Here is a 23726-nt window from a genome sequence, read left to right as displayed (position 1 = left end):
AAGTGAAGGGGATGGACATTATTTGTACCAAGTTTGGGGCTGGTGTAAAATTGCTGACAAGGGGGGCAACTTCAATCCCCCAAAGGGATCGAAGGGGTCTAGGGTACAGCATCCAGGGGCTCCTCCCCTGTGCTCCTAACATCAAAACAGATCTGCCCTGCTGGCATATCTTGGCAGCTCTGCCAGGATATTTTAATGGGGCTTCTGCCCCTGCCAGCAAATCTCAGGTTATGCTCCGAATCTCCCAGTTCAAATTCTAATACAGGCCCTTGGAGCACACGAGCTCTCATTCTACCTGCTTATTCTTAATTCCAATGTTAGGTTGAACCTCCTCCATAGGCATTTGTCCTTTATTTCTTTGGGGGTGTACTCCAGCTCTCCAAAATTTTAACATAATATCTCAAGCTTATTTTCTTACCAGGAGAACTCCCTCTGCCATGATTTTAAAAATCCAGGTTCCAGGACGTAATGCAAATGGATCTGCAAAGCTCTTTCCTGGGACAGTTACAAAAGCTGGCTCCCTACTGGGTGGGAACACAAAGTCTTTGCTCTGATGAGTCCCTGTCAGAAAACAAGTAAATTAATAAGAACACTCCTTGATTACTTATAATCTAATAACATTTTATACATTAAACAAGATGGAAAGCAAATTTAGCGATTGAATCAAAGATCTGAAACTGGTCCGCGCAGCATGGATATCATTCCACAGAGCATTAATACTCAAACTATAGCTTGATTCAGATGTAATGATCTCAGGCAAATAAACCATGGTTTATAGGTGCTTATAAACCACAGGCTTGTCTAAAACACTGCTTTCTGTAACATCTGTTCTGAAAAACTGTGGTTTAATCTCTGCTTATACAAGAAATAATGACTTAAACAAGCCAGGATATAAATTGGGTGCAGGAGGAGAAGGAAGGAAGGGATGAGAAGGAAGCAGATAGGCACATTGCTCACTCGCAGACTGATAAAATCATGGCTTCATTGTCCTATATCATTTGTACTGAACTGGATCTACAAATGCACCATTCAGAAAGAAACTGGTGAAGGCTGAGGAAAATAGTACTTTGACTATCACCAGGGGGCTGTGAGATGCTGCTATGCTGGTTATATGATGCAGCAGCCAACTCACAGCCACCAAGGGGCTTTCCCACAAAACAGCATGTTAAAAAGTCGTGGACTTAACATGGTTTTTTCGTTTGCTGCAACGTCACCACCATATTTCCTTCAATTGTCAGTGGTGACCTTGCATCAGGTTCAGGCTGGGGGCATTCCCAGGGGCGGATTGCAGCCACTGATAGGGCGTGGGAAGGCCAAGCAGAGGTCAAGGGGTGGGTGGAATGGAGGAGGGTGGCTTCTGATGGGCTTGGGGGAGAAGAGGTTACAATTGAGAGGCTGAGTTGGGAAAGTGTGGGAACGCTTCCTCCTGCCCCTTCTAGATTTAGCAGTTTAGCTCCACAGCAGTGGGCTTTTCAGTTGATGCCCTTCCAAAGCAGCATCGTATAGTCACCCCCTAGATGCTAACTGCTGATCTAGTTAAGCTACAGATGTTTAGTCATCTGGTGCATCTAGTGCTACAATATCAAGCTAGGATGTTCCTCAGAGGGGCATTTCATACAACAAATCCAGGTTTGCTACTGAGTGTATGATCCAGGGATCTGTCCTCATTCCTATATCTCATCTCAGACAAGTGTACTTGTATAACAACTCTCTGGAACAACCTTCTCCAATCTGGTGGCCTCCTGATGTGTTGGACTAAACTCCTAGCATGCCCCAGCCAGCAATGCTGGGAGTTACAGCCCAACTCAGCTGGAGAACACCAGGAGGAGAAGGCAGATCTGAAGCATTCACAGATTCCATGCTTAGGTCTAAACTTAGGTAAACACCTTAAAAAATGTAATCAGATCCAAAATTGGTGACAGACAGATTTATTGTTCTGACACACAGCAATATAACGTGTAAGGTATGGTGTTAACATCTAACCAAATATCAGAATATAACACATCCATATTCTGCTACAGCCCATACAAGGGATCCAGATTTCATGTTTCAGTCTCTTTGCTAACTATTACAATCCTCTATATTTGAGTCTGGAAGTGGTAGCTTTTAAATAAACATTATTGAAACAAGAAGCAACTTTGCCAAAACCACCCTCTCTGACAGCACCTCAGGAAATGTCTGTCAGCACTCAAGATCTAAAAGCAGCAAGCAGAGCAAAATATGCACTACTGACGAAGGCCGTAAGTGTCATGACCAAGTATCCTAGAAAACTACAGCAACTGAAATTATTTAACTAGCAGAGTTAAGGCTTGTCTTCATGATTACTTGTTCTGAGATAATCAACCTTGGATTTTTTTATCCAATAATGTTCTTGAAGCAAAATAAAAATAAGGAACAGTTGCAGCCCCTGAGTTGTCAGGAGGTGTTTTTATTCTTTCAGGCTAATCAGGAGTGAGCAATTTGTTCAGCATCACATACCAGATTAGATATTTCTGCCATCACTTATTCATATGTCAACTTCATAACCATAAGCTCTAGTCATTGGATTATCATTAAAAAAAAACCAGTCCCACAACCCACAGGCATGGCAGGCAGGCAGGAGCAGAATTTGTGACCAGGTTGGTCGGGGAGGAATTGATCTATCAAGTTCATGAGCTCTCAGATCTTAACCAAATAAAGGAATTTAGGATTAAAGTTTTATTTCTGTGTGCACACATATGTATGGAAAAAATACATGGTTATCCCCACTGCATGACTGTCAGCCAGTGCTGGCGTCAAGTGTAGGCACGGTCAGGCATCTGCCAAAAGTCCACACCGCAGCAGGGGGCCTGGAGTTGTTCCTCCTGTTCACCATTGCAAACTGTTTGTTCACCTGCCTTCTACTCTGGCCCAGACAATTATAGCGATGAGAAGAGGTGCAGTAGATCCCACGGCCTACTTGCTATTTGGCTCTCTGCCTGTCAAGCACTCAATGATGAGAAAGAGGAAGAGAAGGTTTAACAGCTGGTGACAATGGCAGTGAGAAGGCAGACTCACTAAGGGAAGGGGGCCCATTGAGGGTGTCTGGCCCAAAGGCCCTCCAAAATCTGAAGCCGGCACTGGTGTCAGGATTTTAGCGAAAGGCTGCAAACTTCAGAATAGACCAAACTATCCTGGCCATGTAAACAAACCTCATTAAATGACACTTTTAGTTGAACTGAGTTCAGTGCATAAAGGTGCTCGTCAATTATCCACTGAGTGCTGCTGCCACTGTGTTTTACCTACCTTTTTGAGTCCGAGATTCATAAGCGATTATGTGACCAGATATTACAGCAGTTCCAGGATTAATATACCTCAAGATAACATGAAATAAAGAGAGGTTTGGTTTCTCCACATTCAAAGTTATCCTCACTTCATTCTGTAAAAATGGAAGTTAACAAACAAGAAGAAGAAAAAACAGCCATAAAGTGACAAAAGGATAAACCGTTAGAAACCGTACAAGCAAAATGCTAAATTCCTATAGAAAAACAAACAAAAAATATGTACACACGCACACAAATGCAGACAAATATGGAGATGGGGAAAGCATTTTCTGGGGTAAGGAAGAGAAAGACAGGCAAACCTAGCAAGAAATGTAATTCACTTACAAGTGTTATTAGGCTCAAAATGTTTTCCCTCAGCAATTGAGATCCTCCCTTTAGAGCTTTTTGAAACCAAGCTGACATAGTGCAGTACTAGGTGGAGGAGCTTAGGAGAAGCCACAGTGACAGGTACTACCACCTCTGGCTGGGGAAAAAAGAAGCAAAGGAGACGATAGGAAAGCATATTGTTTAATACTACCACCCAAAGGCAGGGAAAAAAAGTCTAGAAACATTTAGCAAATGTAAACACTCACTCAAAAAACAGCCCAAAACACTTTTTCACAGATCCTCACAGTAAATTATGTCCCACTCTGAAGAAAATGGGTTGGAAGAATGCCTTATTTGGGCTGTAATGTGGTGTTCATTTCTTAGGCTGGGCTCCTATCCTCACTTACCTGGAAGTAAGCCCCATTGAACTCAATGGAGTTTCCTTTGGAATAGACGCATGTAGGACTGCACCGTGAGTTTACCTAGGTCTGTGGCATCAAGTCACCTGGCATAGCTGGGGCTAATTATGTTGAAAGTCGCATGCCAACATTAAATCGAAATGATGCACACTGTACTGTAGATGTTCTCCGATCAATTTTATACTTGGCTTGGTATGCCCATGGTATTAACATTAGGGTTGTCAAATCACAACGTAGAGCATCCTTCCCCAATCTGCTCCCCCTGGATGTGTGGGATTCCAACCCCCATGTCCCCATGCTGGCTAGGAATTATAAGAGTTGCAGTCCAATGCTAATGATGCAGTGCTAATGTTTTTAACGCTAATGATGCAGTGGGGGTATTTGCAGCCAACATATTGCAGTCAATTTGACATATACCTAGATTTCCATGCATTCGTTCTCCTAATTTGCTCAGTGATTTCACCTCATCCTTTTTCTATACATCTCCCAAACTCCTTTTCTCCTCCTTCCAGCATTTCCCATTTGTTTTTCATCCAACACCACCCAACTCCTCCTTCCAGCATTTCCCATTTGTTTTTCATCCAACACCACCCAACTGCAAGCTAGGTTAAAATACAACAAATAGGTCTTTTTCTCTCTCTTATCAAATACATATATACAGAATTACCAGGGTGGGGAGAAGAGAGATTCTCAGCGTGAGAAGGGCAGCATTACTTCCTTTTCCCCCTCAGAGCCCTACAACTAAACTACTCATCTGCTACCTTAAAAAATGAGCTTAACGTTATGGCGACACAATAGGAAACGCTGAGCTACTCCAAACTCTAACAATCAAATTCAACCCACCGCAAAAAAGAAGAAAAAAAAGAAAAGAAATAGCCAAAATTGCTCTCACTTGTCCTAATTCAATGTATAGGCAAGCCTACACCAGCTGCGTGCCTTCCAAATTCTGGCTGGGGATGATGGGATTGTGATCCAATATATCTGAAGGGCAACAGGGTGGAGAAGGCTGGACTATGCTTTAAGTATCCAGTGTTGAGGCAAATGTGAGTTTCTTAAGTGCCTGCTCTGTTTTTGAAGACTAGAAAAGGCAGCAGGGAAAAGGCACTGGAGAAGTTGTCGTTCATAAAGTCATATTTTGCCACTATGAATTTCCTACATGATTGACAAAATTTAAATAGAAGCCCCCCAAGGGGTAAACAGTTGAAGAGTAAGACAGACAAAGCAAACAATAACTAATCAGAAAGAAACTGTATTATAGCACAATGCTCCAAGAACCTCTCTGAGCATGTTGCCAAACTGCTTACAAAAGCTAGGTATGAACTTTCCCAAAGATGTACAAATACCAATTGATAAAAGAAGATATGCGGACCAAAAAGATGCTCAGATAGCCTTTATTGAGCACATTTCTCCCTGTTTTTTCCCCTTGCTATCTTTGTTTGGTACATCAGTATCCAGATCTTATACATCTGGACCAGTGTCTCTACCAGCTCGATGGTGTTTTTATCATGAGCCACTATGACCAACGAGTTGTTTGGGCAGTATCGATCAACCTGAAACTAAATAAATTCCCTGAGAAAGCACTTCATTGGACTAATCAAAGAGGTACACTTCCTTTATGTTACACCTGAAACCAAAAATAGATTTACTGGTCCAAATTACCCCTTCCCTGTCTTTTCCTATTGAGGCCTGTGTATAGGAAAATGTTAAATTTAAAAATCCAGACTTCGTAGAGTATGGCCACTGTGCTGAAAGTCACTGCACGTCTACTCATTTTCTGACGCTACTGCTCCAATATGTACATGAAGTGTTTTTTACGTGGCTATGAGCATAAAGTTTATGTGAAGCCCAACCACATCGTTGCTGACACATCCAAGACACTCTTGGTCTGCTCCCACAGTTCTCAGAGAATATCACAGTCAGTGTCTATCTGAACAACTAAATACTACCTACAGCTGTACAGCACTACCTGTCTGAACCATCAGTTGTGATTGTGGGACTCCATTGCTATATAAAGGGTCACCAGGATCTCCTAAACCAGCCTTCCCCAATCTGGTGCTATCCAGATATATTGGGCTACAATTCCCATCATCTCCAGTCAGCACAGGAATTGTAGTCCAACACATCTGGAGACCACCAGTTTGGGGAAGGGTATACTAATCCACAACTGTGAATCAGCCCTAACTAGTGTTATCTGCACAGTCTGCAGGCCCACATGTTGCCATTCAGTTGTAACAGGTGAGAGCCAGTCTATATGAGGGAAGAAGCAGCAGCCAGGCACCTCTCCACCGTGCCTGGGTCCAGCTCCAGCTGAGAGCCCCCTCCCTCCTGCCACCAACTGTCTGCAGAGGCCACCAGTGAGGGAGGAAGCAGCAGCCAGGCACCTCTCCACCGTGCCTGGGTCCAGCTCCAGCTGAGAGAGCCCCCTCCCTCCTGCTGTCAACTGTAACTGCTGAACTTTCCAACTAAGATTGTAGTGCCTGAGTTTGCTTTCCTTTTCCCCCTCCTCCTCCTCCTCCCTCCCAATCCCCTTTCCTTTTGTGTCATGTCTTTTAGATTGTAAGCCTGTGGGCAGGGACTGTCAAGAAATACTTTTATAAGCCGCTGTGAGAGCCTTTTTTGGCTGAATGGCGGCATAAAAATCCTTAAATAAAATAAAAAAATAAAAATAAAAATATATGAGTGAGTTCATGTCTGCCTTACAGTTCCAACTATTACATATAGGGCCATCACACAGAGAGTCTCTTTGACTGCTGTATTTCATCTGTTCCTATCTCCAAGTATTTGGAAGTATTCATATAGCAAATTTCTGTATGCACTGCAGCCACTCTGAAGATCTTTCCACAGAAACAGGGTAATGAGCAAACCAGACTTTGCTGCAGGATGCTTCCTTCTGCAACACACCCTCCACCATCTAAAGAGAAGGTTTAAGTATATGTGGAAGTAAATCCAAGAGGACTAAGGAAGTGAGTTCACTCCGTCTTCCCATGCCTAACATACGGGCAGAAGTTAAATACGCACCTGTATTGAGGACATCTGTGCATAACCTCTCCAACTAAAGCCAGGAAATTCTTGTGGGTCATAACCAAACCGGATTCCTCTTCCATTAGGAGATGTACCATCTTCGACTTCAAACTTCATGTGATGTAAATTGGGGAAGTAGTAGTTCTTTCTAGGCCTTTCAAGAGAATAAAAGGAAACAACAGAGCAATGCTCTGTCATTTACTACATTTGAAGAAAAACAGAATACCATAAGAAATGCCTTGCTGAATCAGAGCAGAGGTCTATTCAATGATAAAAAAACCTGCCAGTTTAAGACCAAAATTAAATCCATTTCATGTTGACTCAAGCTCTGCAAAGGCAGAAAACGGGAAGCTAAGGCTCATTCGTTGATGTGTCCCATGTTGCATAATGCCACAAATTGTGCTTGTTTACAACTTACCCTCCATGCACGCATGCTATTCCTTCATCAGCAATGATACCCCACATTGTCCTGACCCTGTATTGCTCCAAGCAATAGAATTTTGAGGCTTATAATGGCAGAAAGGTGTGTGTGTGTTTTGCGACTCACCTTAACTAGAGAAGCACTCCCTTGTTCCTTTAATCTAGTTCAGCATTCCATTTCCCCCAGTGGCCAAATAGCTTTGGAAAGCAAATGGGCAAGGCAAATGCATGAAGACAATGACCCTCCTGTCCTGTAGATGGAGGTTCCATTTTGCTATCATCCTTGAATTTATTAGAATAACTTATACCCCGGCTTTCCATTATAAAATAATGCTGAAGTCAGCTAGCAACATTCAAAGAATAGATCATCTATAACAATTAAAGAATTTGAATTAAAGAAGAAGAAGAAGAAGAGGAGGAGGAGGAGGAGGAGGAGGTGGTGGTGGTGGAGGAGGAGGAGATGACAGTTTGGCAGTAAAATTAAAACAATCAGAATTAGCATAAAAACAAAGACTAATAGAAAGCCAGCCTTAAACAGAACTATTTCCACCAGGCAGTGGAAGTGAAGACGGAAGGGGGGATGAATTTCCTGTGGGATAGAATCCCACAATTGGGATGCAGCTACAGAGGAAGCCCTCTATAAAATTTGGCACTTCGCTACTGTAAGAACAATTTGTTAAGCAGTTAGCTGCTGATTTAACAGCAGATTACCTATCCTGAAATCTCAAGGAAGTTTTAAGATACTGTTCTTCTGCATACTTGTCACTTTCTCATCTCACTTACTCTTTGCAGGTTTTTCCAACTATGTGTTTTCTGCACTGGCAGTCACCCGACAGATCATTGCAGATATGACTTGCAGACCCTCCAACATCACATATGCATCCTGCCACATAAGAACAGAACCAGACATTTAAATCAGAGAACATAAACTATATGCTATCTATAGAAAGAGAGGGGAAAGGAGCACTTTCCCTAAAATCATGGAGCTGGAGGGGTCCTAAAGGCCATCAAGTCTAAGTCCCTACCTGATGCAGGAAATCCAGAACTCTCCAGCCTGTGCTTGAAGACTTCTAATGGGGGAAAGCCCACGCCCCTCTTAGTAATTGCTTCCATTGTCAAACTGCAGTTACTATCAAGACTTTCCCCTAATGTTCAACCAAAATCTAACAACCTGTAATTTAAGCAGCAGAGAACATCTCTTCGCTATCTTCTCAGTGCAAGACCTGCTGATTTCCCTGCCTCTAATTTCCAGTTCTGAATGCAGGAAGGCACCATTTTGGAAGATTGTGTTATTAATTTGAATTTCTATTTATTTATTTATTTATTTATTTATTTATTTATTTATTTATTAATTACATTTATTTCCCGCCTTTTTTCCTCCAAGGAACCCAAGGCAGCATATATAATCCTCATCCTCTCCATGTTATCCTCACAACAACCCTGTGAGGTAGGTTGGGCTGAGAGTATGTGACTGGTCCAAAGTCACCCAGTGGGTTTCCATGGCCAGGTGGGGCCTAGAACCCGGATCGCCAGACTCCCAGTCCAGCACCTTAGCCACTACACCACCCTGGCTCTATGAGATGAGTGACACCATAACATTTAGATATTTCCCCAAATGGTAAATATTTGTTATATAGGATGATCACAAATATTTTCATATATTTTCTGACTTAAGCAAAGTGTTTATAAGAACATAAAAGAATTCTAGAATTCTAAGTGTGCTTAACTAAGTTAAGGATTGTAGCCAGAGGGCATGAACTGTGGTTCACTTGCCTTTCTGCTATGTACTATCTTGCCCTCTTTCCACCACCACCATTACCCCATCACCAATGACCTCTCAAACTCTGGAGAGATCTACACTACTGCTTTTAAAGCGCTTTAAAGCGCTTTGAAAACGTTTTGAAACCTGTATATGCAGTGTGTCCTGGGCCCCAACAGTTGTCAAAACTGTTATAAAGCGCTTTAAAGCAGTAGTGTAGATCCCCCCCTAGGTTGAAAAACACAAGCGCTTTAATCCTGAAAATGAGCCCACTGTAACCTACAAGGTTTTAAACAGAAGGCTCAGATTTGTACACTCACAAATGTTCATGTACAGATTTGTTATGCAGCAGTGTTTTGAAGATTATCTTTTTAGAAATCTTTCATAAACAAACTATGATGTACCTTGACATCCAAAATAATTCTTCGCTGCCAGACTATAATAACCATCTTCACAAGTATCACAAGCATCTCCACAAACATTAGGTTTGCAGTAACATTCACCATCCACCTGTAAGTAAGGAGACAGCAGAAATAATAATTAGAAGCTTTCAACTTTCCCCTTGATAGATTTCTTTTATTTCAAGTGGCCTTGAACAAGTATCTAAAATAATTTGTTTAAAATATGCATGAAGGAAGGTTTTTGATAATAGGTGGGAGCTGGTTTGTAGTTGGTTTGTAGTCATAGAGAGAAGTCATGATTGATTGGATGATCATCAGGACAGATAAAAGGAAGTACTCTTCACACAGCGCATAGTTAAACTATGGAATTCACTACCACAAGATGTCGTGACGGCCACCAATTTGGATGGCTTTAAAAGAAGGTTAGACAAATTCCTGGAGGAGAAGGCTATCAATGGCTATTAGTCCAGATGGATCTATGTGACCTCCAGTATCAGAGGCAGTATGTACACCAGTTGCTGAGAAATATGGGCAGGAGGGTGCTGTTGCACTCATGTCCTGCTTGTGGATTTCTCAAGGGCAGCTGATTAGCCACTGTGTGAACAGAATGCTGGACTAGATGGACTCTTGGTTTGATCCAGCATGGCTCTTCTTATGTTCTCATGTGGGTTGGGAAAGAGTCCATTGTACCCCTTCATAGAAATGGACATATGTGGAGTCATTTCTCAGCAGCCCAAAGACAGCAGGTTCTAGGCAGCAGAGCAGAGTAGGAACGGTCATATTTGAAGCCAGCCAATCATAGCTAACTTTGGCATGGGGCCTTGTTTATAAGGTTATCTGATATGATCTTGCTAAGCAGCAGCAGCTCACCAGAAAGCTGCTATCTGATCCCTGAGGTCATCATTTGAGGGCCTTCTACATGTTCCCCTTCCAGTGAGGCATGGCGTATGGCAACAAGTGAACAGCCCTTCTCAATACCGAGAAATATTTTTAGAGTACTGAATTCTATAAATCCTATTGAACTCAGTATTTCTTTCCTTAGGTTATTTTTAGGTCAGCAAATAAAACAAATATTCTCTAGGCAGCTCACAATGTTGAGCAAAAATTTAAAATCTCAATTACAATAGGAGCCAATTAATAAAACACCACAATAAATCAAAATGCATCACTTAAAAAAGGGAGAGAGAGAATATCCACAGCACTAAACCAATCTAAAAGAAAGTGTAGATGCATAAACACCGCCAACGTTGAACAATATTAGAAACAGAACACAATTTAAAAGGCCAGGGGGAAATAAAAGGGTCTTTGCCTGGTACCAAAATGACAGTAAAGTAAGCGGACCTTTGAAGGGAGAGAATTCCACAACCAGAGACCTATAACTAACTCGTTGCCACCTGCTTTCTGTCATTTTGTGAGAGCACTTGACAAAGGCCCTCAGTTGATGGCCTCAGGGATCAGGTAGGTAGGGTGGTCACCTCTGCATCACCACCGAAGAGGAAATGCAACACCAAAAAAGAGAGCAAAGAGGCACTAATCTGCATAACTTTAGCATGTGCAAGTTTTGAAATAATTTTGAAATAATTACTGGATTATTATTTTTAAAAGACATCTCACCATAATGGAAAAGACTGATGAGGTGATCTGTGTGCCTGCTCAGTCTACTGTCCAGCTGCCAACTGTTGATGCACAACTTCAAAGCCCCTGCTCTTTCTTATCTTTAAACTGGACTTGGATTACAACAGCTCTTCAAGAAGAGGGCACCTTCAACACGAGAACTGTCCTCTGCCAGCGCTCTAGACTAGAGGACTGCCCTCTGTAAAGTAGGAAACCTGGCCACCCTACTAGGTACATGTGGGAAGAGTTGATATTTCAGGTCCTGTGATCGCAAGCTATGAAGAGCTCAGAAGGTCAAAACCAGCAGCTTAAATTGTGCTCAGAAAGTAGAGCAAGAGAAAAAGAATGAGACTAAGCATTTTTTTCAAGCGCCTGAGAAATTGAAATATATTTGGTGCTGTAGACCAAAGAGATGGAGCCTCTATGTCACAACGTTTCCCAACCTGGCGCCCTCCAAAGGTCATGCTAGCTAGAAATTATGGCTGTTGCAGTCCAAAAATTCTGAGGGCTGACTTCATGGCACTGGGTTGCTGCCACTTTGAGGAAAACTCTGCACTTCTGCTGCTGCAGCGTGGCGGCAGGTAATCTCGACGTAGGAGGCAGCGCGGACTTTCCATCAGCCATTCAGCTCATCAGTCCTGCCCTCTGCCGTGCCTGAGCTTCCGGCAACCAATCGGGGGTTGCCATCCACCCAGGAATGCCTCTGTTTTAAGACAGAAGGTCGAGGTCAGTTGGAGGAAGGGCCGTAGTAAAAAGCTCCAACATAAAAAGTTGGGATAAATCCCCAACTTCTTTTAACATGCAGCTTCACGGGAAAGCTCTGTGGTGGTTGAAAATCAGTGGCTGCATCATATAACTGATGGAGGGCCTCTGCACAGCTGCCACAAGGCTTTTAAAACATATAGACAGCCCCCTGGAGAGCTGCTCTCTGAGGAATGAGCTGCCTGCTGATTTACACATTTATGTTCAACCAGAAATTTTAAGTAATATGCAAGAAAAGGGTTTGTAAACAGAATGTTTTTACCTGCTGACACTCTCTGACTCCACTCAGTGTTCCAGCTGCGTTGCACTGGCACTCTGCAAAGGCAAACACATCCATTTGAAGCCCATCTTCTCAGAATCCCTTTATATTGTAACAAAGTCAGAACATATCTTATGCATCTTTCAAGGCAGCCCCTAACCTAGTGGGAGAGGGTGTTTGTGGAGAGGTGGACCCTGAAGCAGGGTTCTGGAAGGAAAAAAAGGCTTCTCTCTCTTTCTATGGCCGTTTCTATACCTCCCAGCCTTCCAGGAGGGAGGGGGGATCTCAGGATTTCCTGGTTCTCAGATCCTCCCTGTGGGTCCATGCGCCCGCGCCACGTCCAGGGACGGTGCAGGTGCCACATTTTTATTTGAAGCACCAGGGCTGGCTTATTTATTTATTTTATTTATTACATTTTTATACCGCACAATAGCCGAAGCTCTGGTTGTGCGAGAGAGAGAGAGAGAGAAAGAAAACAGATTAGTTTGTGTGATCAGGAGTTGATAAATAATGCATTCTGTTTCCTAAAATGGATCACTTGTCTTGTCTGAAAAATAGGTTGCCTGGCTGGGTCATGAAGCTGGTGTCAGCTAGTTGAGTGCTAAATCCCAGAAATGCCTAAAGGAACTGTCTGATTTCTGGTCTTATCATATGGAAGACAGAGGCCTAATCTACACCAAGCAGGATGTTGCACTATGAAAGTGGTATGAAAGTGGTATATAAGGCAGGAGCCACACTATTGCTTTATAGCAGTATTGAAGTGCACTGACAACTGTTGGAGCCCATTGACACATACCATATACCGCTTTCATAGTGCTATATCCTGCTTGATGTAGATTAGGCTAGAGCGAGACATGAGACATGTTCATAAAACACTCTACCTTGGAACCTCTAAACATGATGAGATCAGGAGCAGGATTGGAGTCCTCCTTCCCTTTTCCACCCCCATTTTGCCACAAATTGAGTAACACACTTGAATGGGGAGAAATTATTATTTATTTGAATCCAGATCCTAATCCACACCCTTCATGAAAACAGGGTTGGGATCACAGGGACATGGACATCTCATATTAAAATAAATGCAGTCTCTATTTTCCATTTTAAGCATTATGTTCATGATGGGGGCATGGTGTGTGTGTGTGTGTGTGTGTGTGTGTGTGTGTGTGAGAGAGAGAGAGAGAGAGAGAGAGAGAGAGAGAGAAGAGCACATGAACCTGAGACTTGCTCTTGATTTCCCCATACACAGAGATTCTGAGGGGGAAATATCAGTGGAACCTTGTTTCTCATCTCTGACATGATCTGAAATAACTGAGAGGTTCTAACACAGAGAATATCTATTCGTTGCTCTGACAACTCCCCTTGGACAATGAAAACAGAGCTTTCACTATTGAGCGGAATAAAAATGTAACAAACAATTTCCCCCCCTCAGGAACTCTTTCTGCTGTTTTCTAGTTATTCGGTTAGATTGATGAAGATGCATTACTGTAAATATCACTGTCCTACCACCCTGAATGGGCCTTGTGGTTGCTGCTTTCTTCCCCTTTCTCCCTCCCCCCCATGTGATTCTTCGCATCTCTATTGCGGGTGAGAATCGGAAGCAAGAGCAACAGTAAGGAAACGTGATTTTTCCCCCATCTGAAAGAGCCCTAAAACTGCACACTGAGGAGTGGCACAACCCCTGGTGTAAATGAAGCCTCTTGGAATCTCAGACATCTACCATTTCTCAAGGCTTTTGAACAAATAGCACTGGTTGGTTTTGAGGACATAGGGAGAATCCGCACGTCGTTCCGAGATTGCTTCTAAGCGACCCCAGTGCGGCGTGAAAGCGATCGTGTAACTGGCCTTTAGAAGAGCCGACGAAGAGACGTCCTTCCTGCCGCCCCCGTCGCCACCCGCAGACCTCCTCGCCAGCTGGGACGGAGAGCTCGGGGGAAGAAGGCGGGGTGGAGAGCTTCTTCCGCTCTCAACCCCACCTTCTTCAGCCGAGCTCTCCTCGCCGGTCGGCGAGGAGGTCTGTGGGTGGCAGCGGCAGCGGGAAGGACGTCTCTTCGTCGGCTCTTCCAAAGGCCAGTTACACGATCACTTTCACGCCGCACTGGGGTCGCTTAGAAGCGATCTCAGAACGACGTGCGGATTCCCTCCTGGACTGGGCTGAAAGTAACTGAAACAGCACTGGGGTAATTTTCATAACATGGAGGTGTATCAATGCAGCCTTACCTATACATCCATCAGGGTTTTCTCTGGCCAGATTCCAGTACAGAGGTTTGCAGATGCTACAGGTTGGCCCTTCCACATTTTGCAGACACTGGCAATAGCCCTAATAGACAAAGGGAATTAAGCACTTTTCATTCGAGGAAGTTAAAGGTAGGGATGTCCAGACTTTGTTAAATCTGTTTTGTCTGTGTTTCATGGATTGTCCAGTGTCTTTCATTCTGTCTTCCACTCATTGATGGAATTGTTGTTGGTTGTTTTTTTTTACCAGATTTTTGTTCTACTTGTGCAAGCGCAAGTGTGCATTAATGTGGATGAGCACTTTCACAAATGTGCTAATGTGCATTTGTTAATGTGAATTAGCGCTAATGAGAATGGGTGGAAATCCTGTTTAAAAGTGTGTCTGGGGGGGAATGATTCCAAGTCCGCAGAATTCACATGACACAGAAAAAGCTGGTCTGTTGCAGAATCTACAGGTCGAATTGGTAGAAATCCAAACACCTTTGAACCCATGGCAGATTTCTCTGACATCCCCAGCTAAGGGGCATTACAAGCTACTGATGTAGGTCACTACAGTATTTCAGAGAGTTGGACATTAGCCTCTGCTTAAATATCTCTGGTGAAGTAGTTCCCACCCACCCTCCTAAGACAGATTGTTCCACTGTCAAACACTTCTTACCATTAGGAGATTTCATCTAATATTTAAGTTCAATCTACTTCTCTGCAGTTCCCACTTATTGGTTCTAGTCTACTCCACCGTCTGCATGACAACAAGGTAGCTATCATGAACTTCTCTAAATGAGCAATTTATTACATGCTCGTGATTGGCCACTCACAGAAATTTGCAGTTCCATTACATGATGTCGTCAATGCCTAGGATGTCTCCCGCACTATTTTTCAGTAATCCTGCTTTTTAAAAGATCAGAGATAATGTGTATTTAAATTTATCCCTGGGATATTGCGGGATCCCCTTGTGTAAAAGTTGGCATTGTACTATAATTCTGCCACTACATGGCGTTGATTCAATGAACGCAGTTGAGGCTTTCTGAGAAGGGAAGTTTTCAATTCAAAATCACATGATCATGTGTAAAGGAGTGTGTTGTGAAGGTGGAAAAACTGTGGAGGATGAAAGCTCCAGTAAGGCTGCAAGATTTTTCCTATGTGTACAGAAGCTCCATGTCTCCCCTTAATCTACTCTTCTCCAGGCTGAATGTACCCAATTCTAGTGTTAGCCATCTGGATAGATAAATGCTAATATGCTGTTGCTGTTCTATACATATTAATCACCACTGCATTAGAAAAACACGTCATCTCACCCTCCACCAGGGGTTCAGCACATTTGGTCAATGAACTCAGTAACTGCGGTCAAAACATGCCAATTCTATAGTGTAATACTTACAGAATAAGAATCTATGGCTCCTGCTGGGTCACATTCATTGCTGGATCCTTTTCACAATTAAAAAGCAACAACAAGGCTTTATTCTCAAATAGTTATTTTCAGCCATTTATATTGCACTTTTAAGTGAACAAAACATTTCACAGTTAATTCACTGTCTGCTTACTTACAGCAAACCTGTGAAGCTGATTTCTCCCAGAAGATAATTATTATTAAACATTTAAATAACATTTTCAAAGTGCTAAGTGCACAGAGGGTGCCTCCAGACAGAGGGCTCCTAGCGCTACCGATGAGATGCCATTGTGCAGCTAGTCCAATTTTTCTTTCTTAATGGATTTTCTCCAGCAAGAGAAAAGCCCCCGCACAGTGCCTTGGGCTGCCAGTTTTATTGATAATGTCTGTTTATTTTATTTTTATCAACAAACTCTTCTTTTATGGCCCTTTTATTGAATATATAGTTATTGATTTTTATTATATTTCCTTTGTATGGAAAGGGTTCAAATCTTCCTCTTTTTGGAAGTCAGAAAAATCAAAGGTCAATCCAGTGCTACTAGCTGATAGAATGGCAGAACTGCATCTGGGAAAGATGCCCAGAGAGCTTTGGCTATGGGGCGGTATATAAATGTAAATAATAATAATAATAATAATAATAATAATAATATCTTCCCTCTGCACCACTAGGCTATCAGCCTTCAGCAAACCTGTGCCTTGCCTGTCACCGTCTAAGCTCTTTCCCTGCTCTCAAACCTAAGCATCTGACACTTAGTGATGGCAAAGAAATCGACAGATAATGTAATAAAAACAGACATAATAAATGTGCACACACAAAACACATCAGCAAAAAATTAAAAAGCTAGTAACTTGTTACATCACCTTCCAGACTAAACTGCTGGGGAACGAGTCAATCAGAAACAGCTTCATCACCAGTTAAGGCTCATTCTCCCACCCATAAAGCAACATGCACAAGTGCAAGCCTATTTATCAAAGGTGCAGATTTGGCCCTCCTGAGGTCCCAATCCAGCCGTACAGGGTTCCCCAGATGGCCACGCCCTCTGCCCTGGCCCCCTTTCCCTCTAGCCACAGATTGTTTGATAGGTTCCAAGGTTTTGTGCAGATCCCACCACCCCAATTATAAAAGGTTGAAATGCCTCTCCTAAGGCTAAGTAAGAACTTTGCGGTAAACCATCCAGAGAGCTGCGGCTTCGGGGCAGTATAGAGATGATGATGATAAAAAACTATCCTTTTATTTTTGGAATACTCCTTTGTCTTCGGTGCCAACCACCACTGGAATGCATCCCCCAAGTGCTATTAGTATCACTACAATGTACGGTGGAAGATGAACATGCCAAAATCCTCTAATCTTATACAAGGCTGTACCATTTGCTGACTGTTTTATGTTTGTTTGTTGCTAATTTATATAACGTAAGTATTTGTGATGTTTAAATGATAGTTGCCCTTTAAGATGTAAGTGCTGGGTGGACTGCAAATACAAGGTTGGTAAGTAGTTAAATCTAATGAGAGAGAGTGGAGTGAATGTGAAGTGCATGCTGATTGGCTGGTGGTTCAAAGGTCTGGATTGATTTTTAGTATTGAGGGGGAGGAGTTAAAGGAAGCAGTAGAATTGTATCTGTGTGTGAGAGTGAGTGAGTTAGGGACTGCTGAAGTTGAAGTTAAGATCTAGGGTTTGTCTGTGAAGAGTCTAGTGAGAGTGTAAGAACAACGGCTTTTATTATTTTGGGAACAAAGTGGTTGGGAGGAGAGAGTGTAGAATAGGGGGTAGCGTAGGCAGGATTGCAAATGAAACTGTATGAAATAAACAAGCATTGAACCTGATGAAACAATAAGCAAACCTTCCTTGTTGTTAATTAAAAGTTCTTTCAGTTTCATAAACTGGAGTGGATTCTTGCGGTGCCTGAGGTAGGGTTCAGTGGCCAATGGCGGAAGTGGTGAAGGAGTGGGGGAAATGTAGAGTGCTGGGCTGGCTGCTGTGAGACCAAAAAGGGTCAGAGAGTCACAGAGCATTCCGACGACCCACCCCCATAGTTGAGATCCTTTGATTTAATCGGAGAACTAAAGGAAGACCAAGGGGCTGGCATCACACTGATTGCTCCTATAATTTGGTCATAAATAGACATGTCCTTGCAAATATTACCTTGGCAATAAGGAAAGTTGTTGGCTGCAGAGAGACATCGGTCACACTGCTGACCTGTAATGCCAGGCCGACACTCACACTGCCCTGTTGCTGGATCACACGGGGTCTGGTAGGAGCCGTATGTTGAACACTGACAAGCTGAACAAAGACATTAATTTTAAAAGGAGAGCAGGAATCAGATCAGGGGTGGGCAACAGGTGACCCACGGACCACAGGCAGTCCCTGCCATCCCTTGGTGTGGTGCCCCACACCCCAGGGGAAAAAACAGTTTAAAAAGTATGGAGGGAAATGGTGTCTGTAGCACTACAGAGCTATGGAGACTTAAAACTGTCAAACCTAGCTTGCAAACAAGTTGCTTGGTAGTCCTAAAGACACTATTTCCCCCCTGCCCCAAGTCATTTTCAGGTCCCCCAATGGACTGTAGTCTATGAGAGGGGGCACAGGGAAAATGGCCCCAAGACTTCCTAAAGTTGTCCACCCCTAATTTACATGATGGGTGCTTTGGTATCTACTCAGGTGTTGTTGGACTACAACTCCCATTACCTCCAGAATGATGCTGGAAGTTGTCCAACATCATCAAGCCTTTCACAGTTGGGAAGCACTGCATTAAATGTTTCTCCAGCACAATTCCACAAAGCAGCCTAACCTGATGCCCTCCGGATGTGTTGTACTACAACTTCCAGCATCCCCAGCCCCCCAAACTATTCTCTGTTTAGGTTGCCAGCAATGCTCTCAGCTGCATAGTTACTATGTCAGTACTCTGAGGTTAGGACTCCTGTTCCCACTCAGCCTGCTCAACAGTGGTGGCTTTGAAGCTGCCACAGAAGGAGAGGCAGCCACAAAGATGTGTATGGTATCTAAGTTACCACATGAACAAAATGTTCTGAATATATGGAATGTACTGAGCCAGATCACTGGTAAATCATGCCCAGGGCCAGCTCTACTATTAGACAAACTGAGCTGTTCATTTTAGGCAACAAATGCTTGGGGAAGCAGTGAGGTGTTGGAGGACAGAACTATAGATGCTACGCAGCCTACCCTGCTTTCCCCTAAGCTACCTTACTGTCCTCAGGTGTGGTGGAAGATGCTGTCCCATCGCCAGTATTCAAGTAAGAGTCAGCTATCATTGTGATTGATTCTGCATGTGGAATGGGGGCTGCCATTTTAAGCCTCTGGCAGCAAAATATCTTGGAACAGCCCAGAAGCATGCTGCTGATTATGACTGACAGCTTCTCTACAGCCTTGCGGAGTGAAACTGTTTTGGCTGGATATTGAGCCTGGAACCTTCAGCTTGCAAAGAATGTGATCCACCCACTCTTAAGGGCCATAAATCTGTTAAAGAATTTTACCGCTAAGGGCCATAAATCAGGACATTGTACAATACTAGTGACAGCGTATACTGTTCATAACCACAGGGACTTCCCTGTAGTATTTTAGTAATAAATGGGCCTGAATTCGTCTCTGGTGTTGTGAGGGTCACTTTACACCCTTAAACACTGAAAACTGTGTTAAAAACTACATCTAGTATGTTAAGGCAAGGCATTTTTAAAATTACATCTTGCATATTAAGCAGTTTTACTTCCATGTAATGCATCATAAGATCAAAGTGTTTATCTGAGGAATAAGTGAAAGAAACTTGATTAGTTACTTACACAAACAATTGGGAAAGTGGTAATAACCAGGAGCGCACTGGCTGCATTTTGGTCCAGCATAGTTTGTATGGCAAAGACAATGCCCCTGAGGGCCACATGCATTGTCCACAGTCCCAGCTGCATCACAGTTGCACTCTTGTATGGGAAAAATTAGAAGCCAACATGCTGTTGTTTGCCAGTTCTCTTTAAATCACAATTTTCTATACAATTTTGCCCCACAAAGCAAATCTCAAAAGAGTCAGCTAAAGTCCTAAACTCCTCACCCTGAAGGAGCAGGTTCGTAGCTTGGGGGTTCTTTTAGATCCATCATTGTCACTTGAGGCTCAGGTGACCTCAGTGGTACGGAGTGCCTTCTACAAACTCTGGTTGGTGGCCCAGCTACGCCCCTATCTGGACAGGGATAACCTGGCTTCAGTTGTCCATGCTCTGGTAACCTCCAAGTTAGATTACTGCAATGCACTCTACGTAGGGCTGCCTTTGAAGACGGTTCAGAAGCTGCAGCTCGTGCAAAATGCAGCGGCCAGATTGATTTCCGGAACCAGAAGGTTCGACCATATAACACCTGCTCTGGTCCGCTTGCAATGGCTGCCTGTATGTTTCCGAGCCCAATTCAAGGTGCTGGTTTTGACCTATAAAGCCTTACCCAGCTTGGGAACACAATACCTGATGGAACGCCTCTCCTGACATGAATATACCCGGTCACTACGTTCAACATATAAGGTCCTCCTCCGGGTGGCAACGAGGGACAGGGCCTTTTTGGTGGTGGCCCCCAGACTATGATCTCCCTGATGAGGCTCACCTGGCACCAACGCTGCTATCTTTCTGGCGCCAGGATAAGACTTTCCTCTTTGCCCAGGCATATGGCGGCACATCTTAATCACCCACATGTTTAGTTTTTTAGCGGTTTTTAATGTTTTATGTGTGTATGTTCTGTGTTTTAGAATTTTAAATTTTGTATACTCGTTTTTATCTTAATTTTAGAATTTCTGTAAACCGCCCAGAGAGCCCTGGCTATGGGAGCGGTATATAAGTGTAATAAATAAATAAACAAATAAATAATCTGGGGGGGGAGGGGACAACCATCAGTGAAAATTGTCCAGGCAGCAAGGAAGGAGAGAATATTATTCTTTCCATGTTGATATTTATAATCTATAAAAAGATGTAATTTAACTTGGACCTTCCAGTGTGCATCAGAAAATTCTGATGAGGATGAGGTAGAGGGTAGGACAGTCAGTGCTTTATTTAGTGCCCTGCCAGCCAGAGGACAGAGCCCTGGCATCTTCCTCTGGTGCAGAAAATGAGTCCAACAGAAATTCAATCTCCCAACCTCACAAAAGTCTCAGGGTACAAAGTAAATTGAGGCTTTATTAGTTCGATTAACTCCTCCAGGAGGGGCAACTACAGTTCTTGTCACCCTACATAAGGGTTCAGTTGGCTTTAACTCCTTGCTGAGACAACATCCTCCTGGCTGGAACTCTCTTCTATTATAGTAGAAGAGAGTTCCAGCCAGCTGGACCCCCTTGGAGCTATCCAAGGTCCTATTTTCTTTTAGCCTTGATCTGACTGCAATTAGGCTACCAGATTCTCCTATGAGCCTCAAGGAGCCACAGAACAATGCCAATGCATCACAACCAAAGAAACCTAATCCCTTTTTATAAATCTGTAGCACAGTAGATAGATAGGTACGGCAGCATCCAATGTGACAAAACTGCTAATGCAAATTATGCTGTGCTAGTATAAGCAGCCTCTATCGCAATGCCAATTTGTTAGTATGGCAGGTTTCCTTGGGAAACATGTCACACCAGCAAATTCCATCAGTGTTTCGCTAGAGGTTGCTTACACTAGCGGAACATAATTCACATTAGTTTAGTAGTGCTGTATTGGGTACTGCCTATATATAGAAGACCAGGCAAGATTAAAAACAGGCTGTTCTTGACCGTCAATACAATTTGTTTAGGAAAGCGCTTATGGTATTGCTATATGATATCCTGCAGTAAGAATTGATGGGGCTTAGGAGCCTATTGATTAATATGCCTTAACTTCTGCAATGTCAGTTATTTACATAAAATCCTGATGTTCCATGAATATTTAAAAATGCTGATCACTGTAAACTCAGCAAAAGCATGACAAAAACAATACATTTATTATGCACATGCACTGGTTTGTGGTACATTATGTGAGATTTAGGATAGTGAAATATAGGCCCTTTCTACACCTAAGGATTATCCCAGGAAAATGGAGGGATCATCCCTGCCTGCTCCTGGGATCCCCTGTGTGTCATTTGTATGCACAGGGATGATCCCAGGGAAAAAGGCAGGTGTAGAAACGGCCATACTTGCTAGTTCACTGATCTTTTGAAAACAAAGCCTTTTCCTATGTTACATACATCCAATTGTGAGCCTAACTGTGATCCGCCGTCTGGATATGCCCAGTGGTAGGGGGACTGCAAATAGATGAAGGCTGGACTGACTTCTGCAAGGTTGAATTTGGGCCATTTCTACCAGCAGCAGTCATTTGGTTCAGCCGTTAGCATCTTTAGATGAAGGATGTCAGGTAACAGGCTGGGAAAAACACTGGCTGAATCTGCTGCCAATTTGGGTGGATAGCACCTGAGTAACAGTGCAATCTTATACATGTCTATTCAGAAGAAAGCCAAATTGAGTTCAATGGGATATACTCCCAGGTGTGTGAAGGTGTGAAGGGACCATTGTCTGACTCAGTGTACCGCTTTTTCTTATATGTGAATGAAAGACAGGGGTCCCATAACTAGGTTAATATGCTCCCCTCCCAATTCCCCAATTGTAAGGATGCAGTCTAGAGGGTTTTCCCATCCCTACTTTTTCCAGTCAAGAAACTATTTTACAGCACCATGGAACAGAGATCCTTATTTGCTTAAGGATTTAAACCAGCAGCCCAAAAATAATACACTATCATATTCAAATTTGTCTGAATCCCACCTGGCCAGATCAGTGCTTTCAAAAATGTTATTATTTTTACCTTGACAGAAGGGGAAGGAATGATACCCAGGACGGCAGCTGTTGCACTGAACGCCATCCACCTCAAAACGGCAAAGGCAACTCCCAAGGAAGTCACAGATTTCAGGACGAGTGCCTGCTAAATTGCACTGACACACTGCCAAGGAAAAGGACACTGTCAGAAGCATTGTTGAATTTAAACAGCAAACTTACAGCACACCCCTGGCTAAATTATCTTCAGAAAGGGGAGTGCAAATAAACAAAACAATTCAATGGGGCTTACTTCTGAGAAGACATGTTATGTAAGCATGCACATGCATGCACATGTGTATATGTTTTAATTAACTAATTAACTAATTAAGCCCAAAAACTTAACTACCCTATTTTAAATACACCTCCTTGCCAGTAAATCTTGCCTACTCCAATATTTAAGTTATGGAAATAAGTGCCATTGAAATGAGTTGGATTCCTGGTAAACTGTTTTCATTTTTATGAATCACCTACAGAGCTTTGGCTATTGGATGATATAGAGGTGTAATAAATAAATAAATTTAACTGCATTTGGGATAAAAGATTTAATCCTGATTTTATCCTTGAAATGGGATAAAAGTTAATGGACTGGACAGGTAGTCATGACTGGACACTTGTCAATAGGAGGGATACTGCCTGTTTCAGTTAGAATAGTACTTCTGAAAATACACGTTGGGACACACTACATGCTCTGAGAAGGGCTAAAGTATAGATTGAAAAATTAAGAACATGGCTGGCTGGGGAGTACTGAGAGATGTAGGACTTTTTTTCCCTATCAAAACATGCATGAGATTGCAGCCTAAGCCACCATGATGAATGCATAAACCTTTCTAGGTCCCGTGGAGTGAGGAGGCCTCACACATCATTGATCTTCCCCTCCTCTGTCTGCTATCATATGGACAGTAACATCATTTTGCCTGTGGCCCTACCCAGCTCTGTACTGTGGCCCTCGAGAGGTTCTCTGTAATTGAATTTGGGCCTCAGGCTAAAAGAGGATTCAAATGTTATACTCTGCCTTTCCACCTAATTGGTGCTCAAGGTAGCTAA

General features: G+C 43.0%; 1 protein-coding gene across 1 annotated transcript in view; it reads right to left on the bottom strand.

The window, feature by feature from the left end:
- Positions 1-23726, bottom strand: part of LAMA3 (laminin subunit alpha 3) — a 184312-nt gene that overhangs the window by 107278 nt on the left and 53308 nt on the right. The window contains exons 14-24 of the mRNA XM_063131300.1: positions 22672-22806; positions 19675-19809; positions 18023-18160; positions 15874-15920; positions 14481-14580; positions 12267-12319; positions 9632-9737; positions 8252-8351; positions 7046-7202; positions 3265-3397; positions 419-561 (exon numbers count right to left, since the gene is read on the bottom strand). Of these exons, the coding sequence (XP_062987370.1) occupies positions 419-561; positions 3265-3397; positions 7046-7202; positions 8252-8351; positions 9632-9737; positions 12267-12319; positions 14481-14580; positions 15874-15920; positions 18023-18160; positions 19675-19809; positions 22672-22806 (1247 nt within the window). The remainder of the gene's footprint in view (positions 1-418; positions 562-3264; positions 3398-7045; positions 7203-8251; positions 8352-9631; positions 9738-12266; positions 12320-14480; positions 14581-15873; positions 15921-18022; positions 18161-19674; positions 19810-22671; positions 22807-23726) is intronic.

Source organism: Elgaria multicarinata, chromosome 7, assembly GCF_023053635.1.
Source record: "Elgaria multicarinata webbii isolate HBS135686 ecotype San Diego chromosome 7, rElgMul1.1.pri, whole genome shotgun sequence".
Classification (NCBI taxonomy): Eukaryota; Metazoa; Chordata; class Lepidosauria; order Squamata; family Anguidae; genus Elgaria; species Elgaria multicarinata.
Note: the sequence above shows the minus strand (reverse complement) of the source record. Positions and strands in the feature narration are given on the sequence as shown.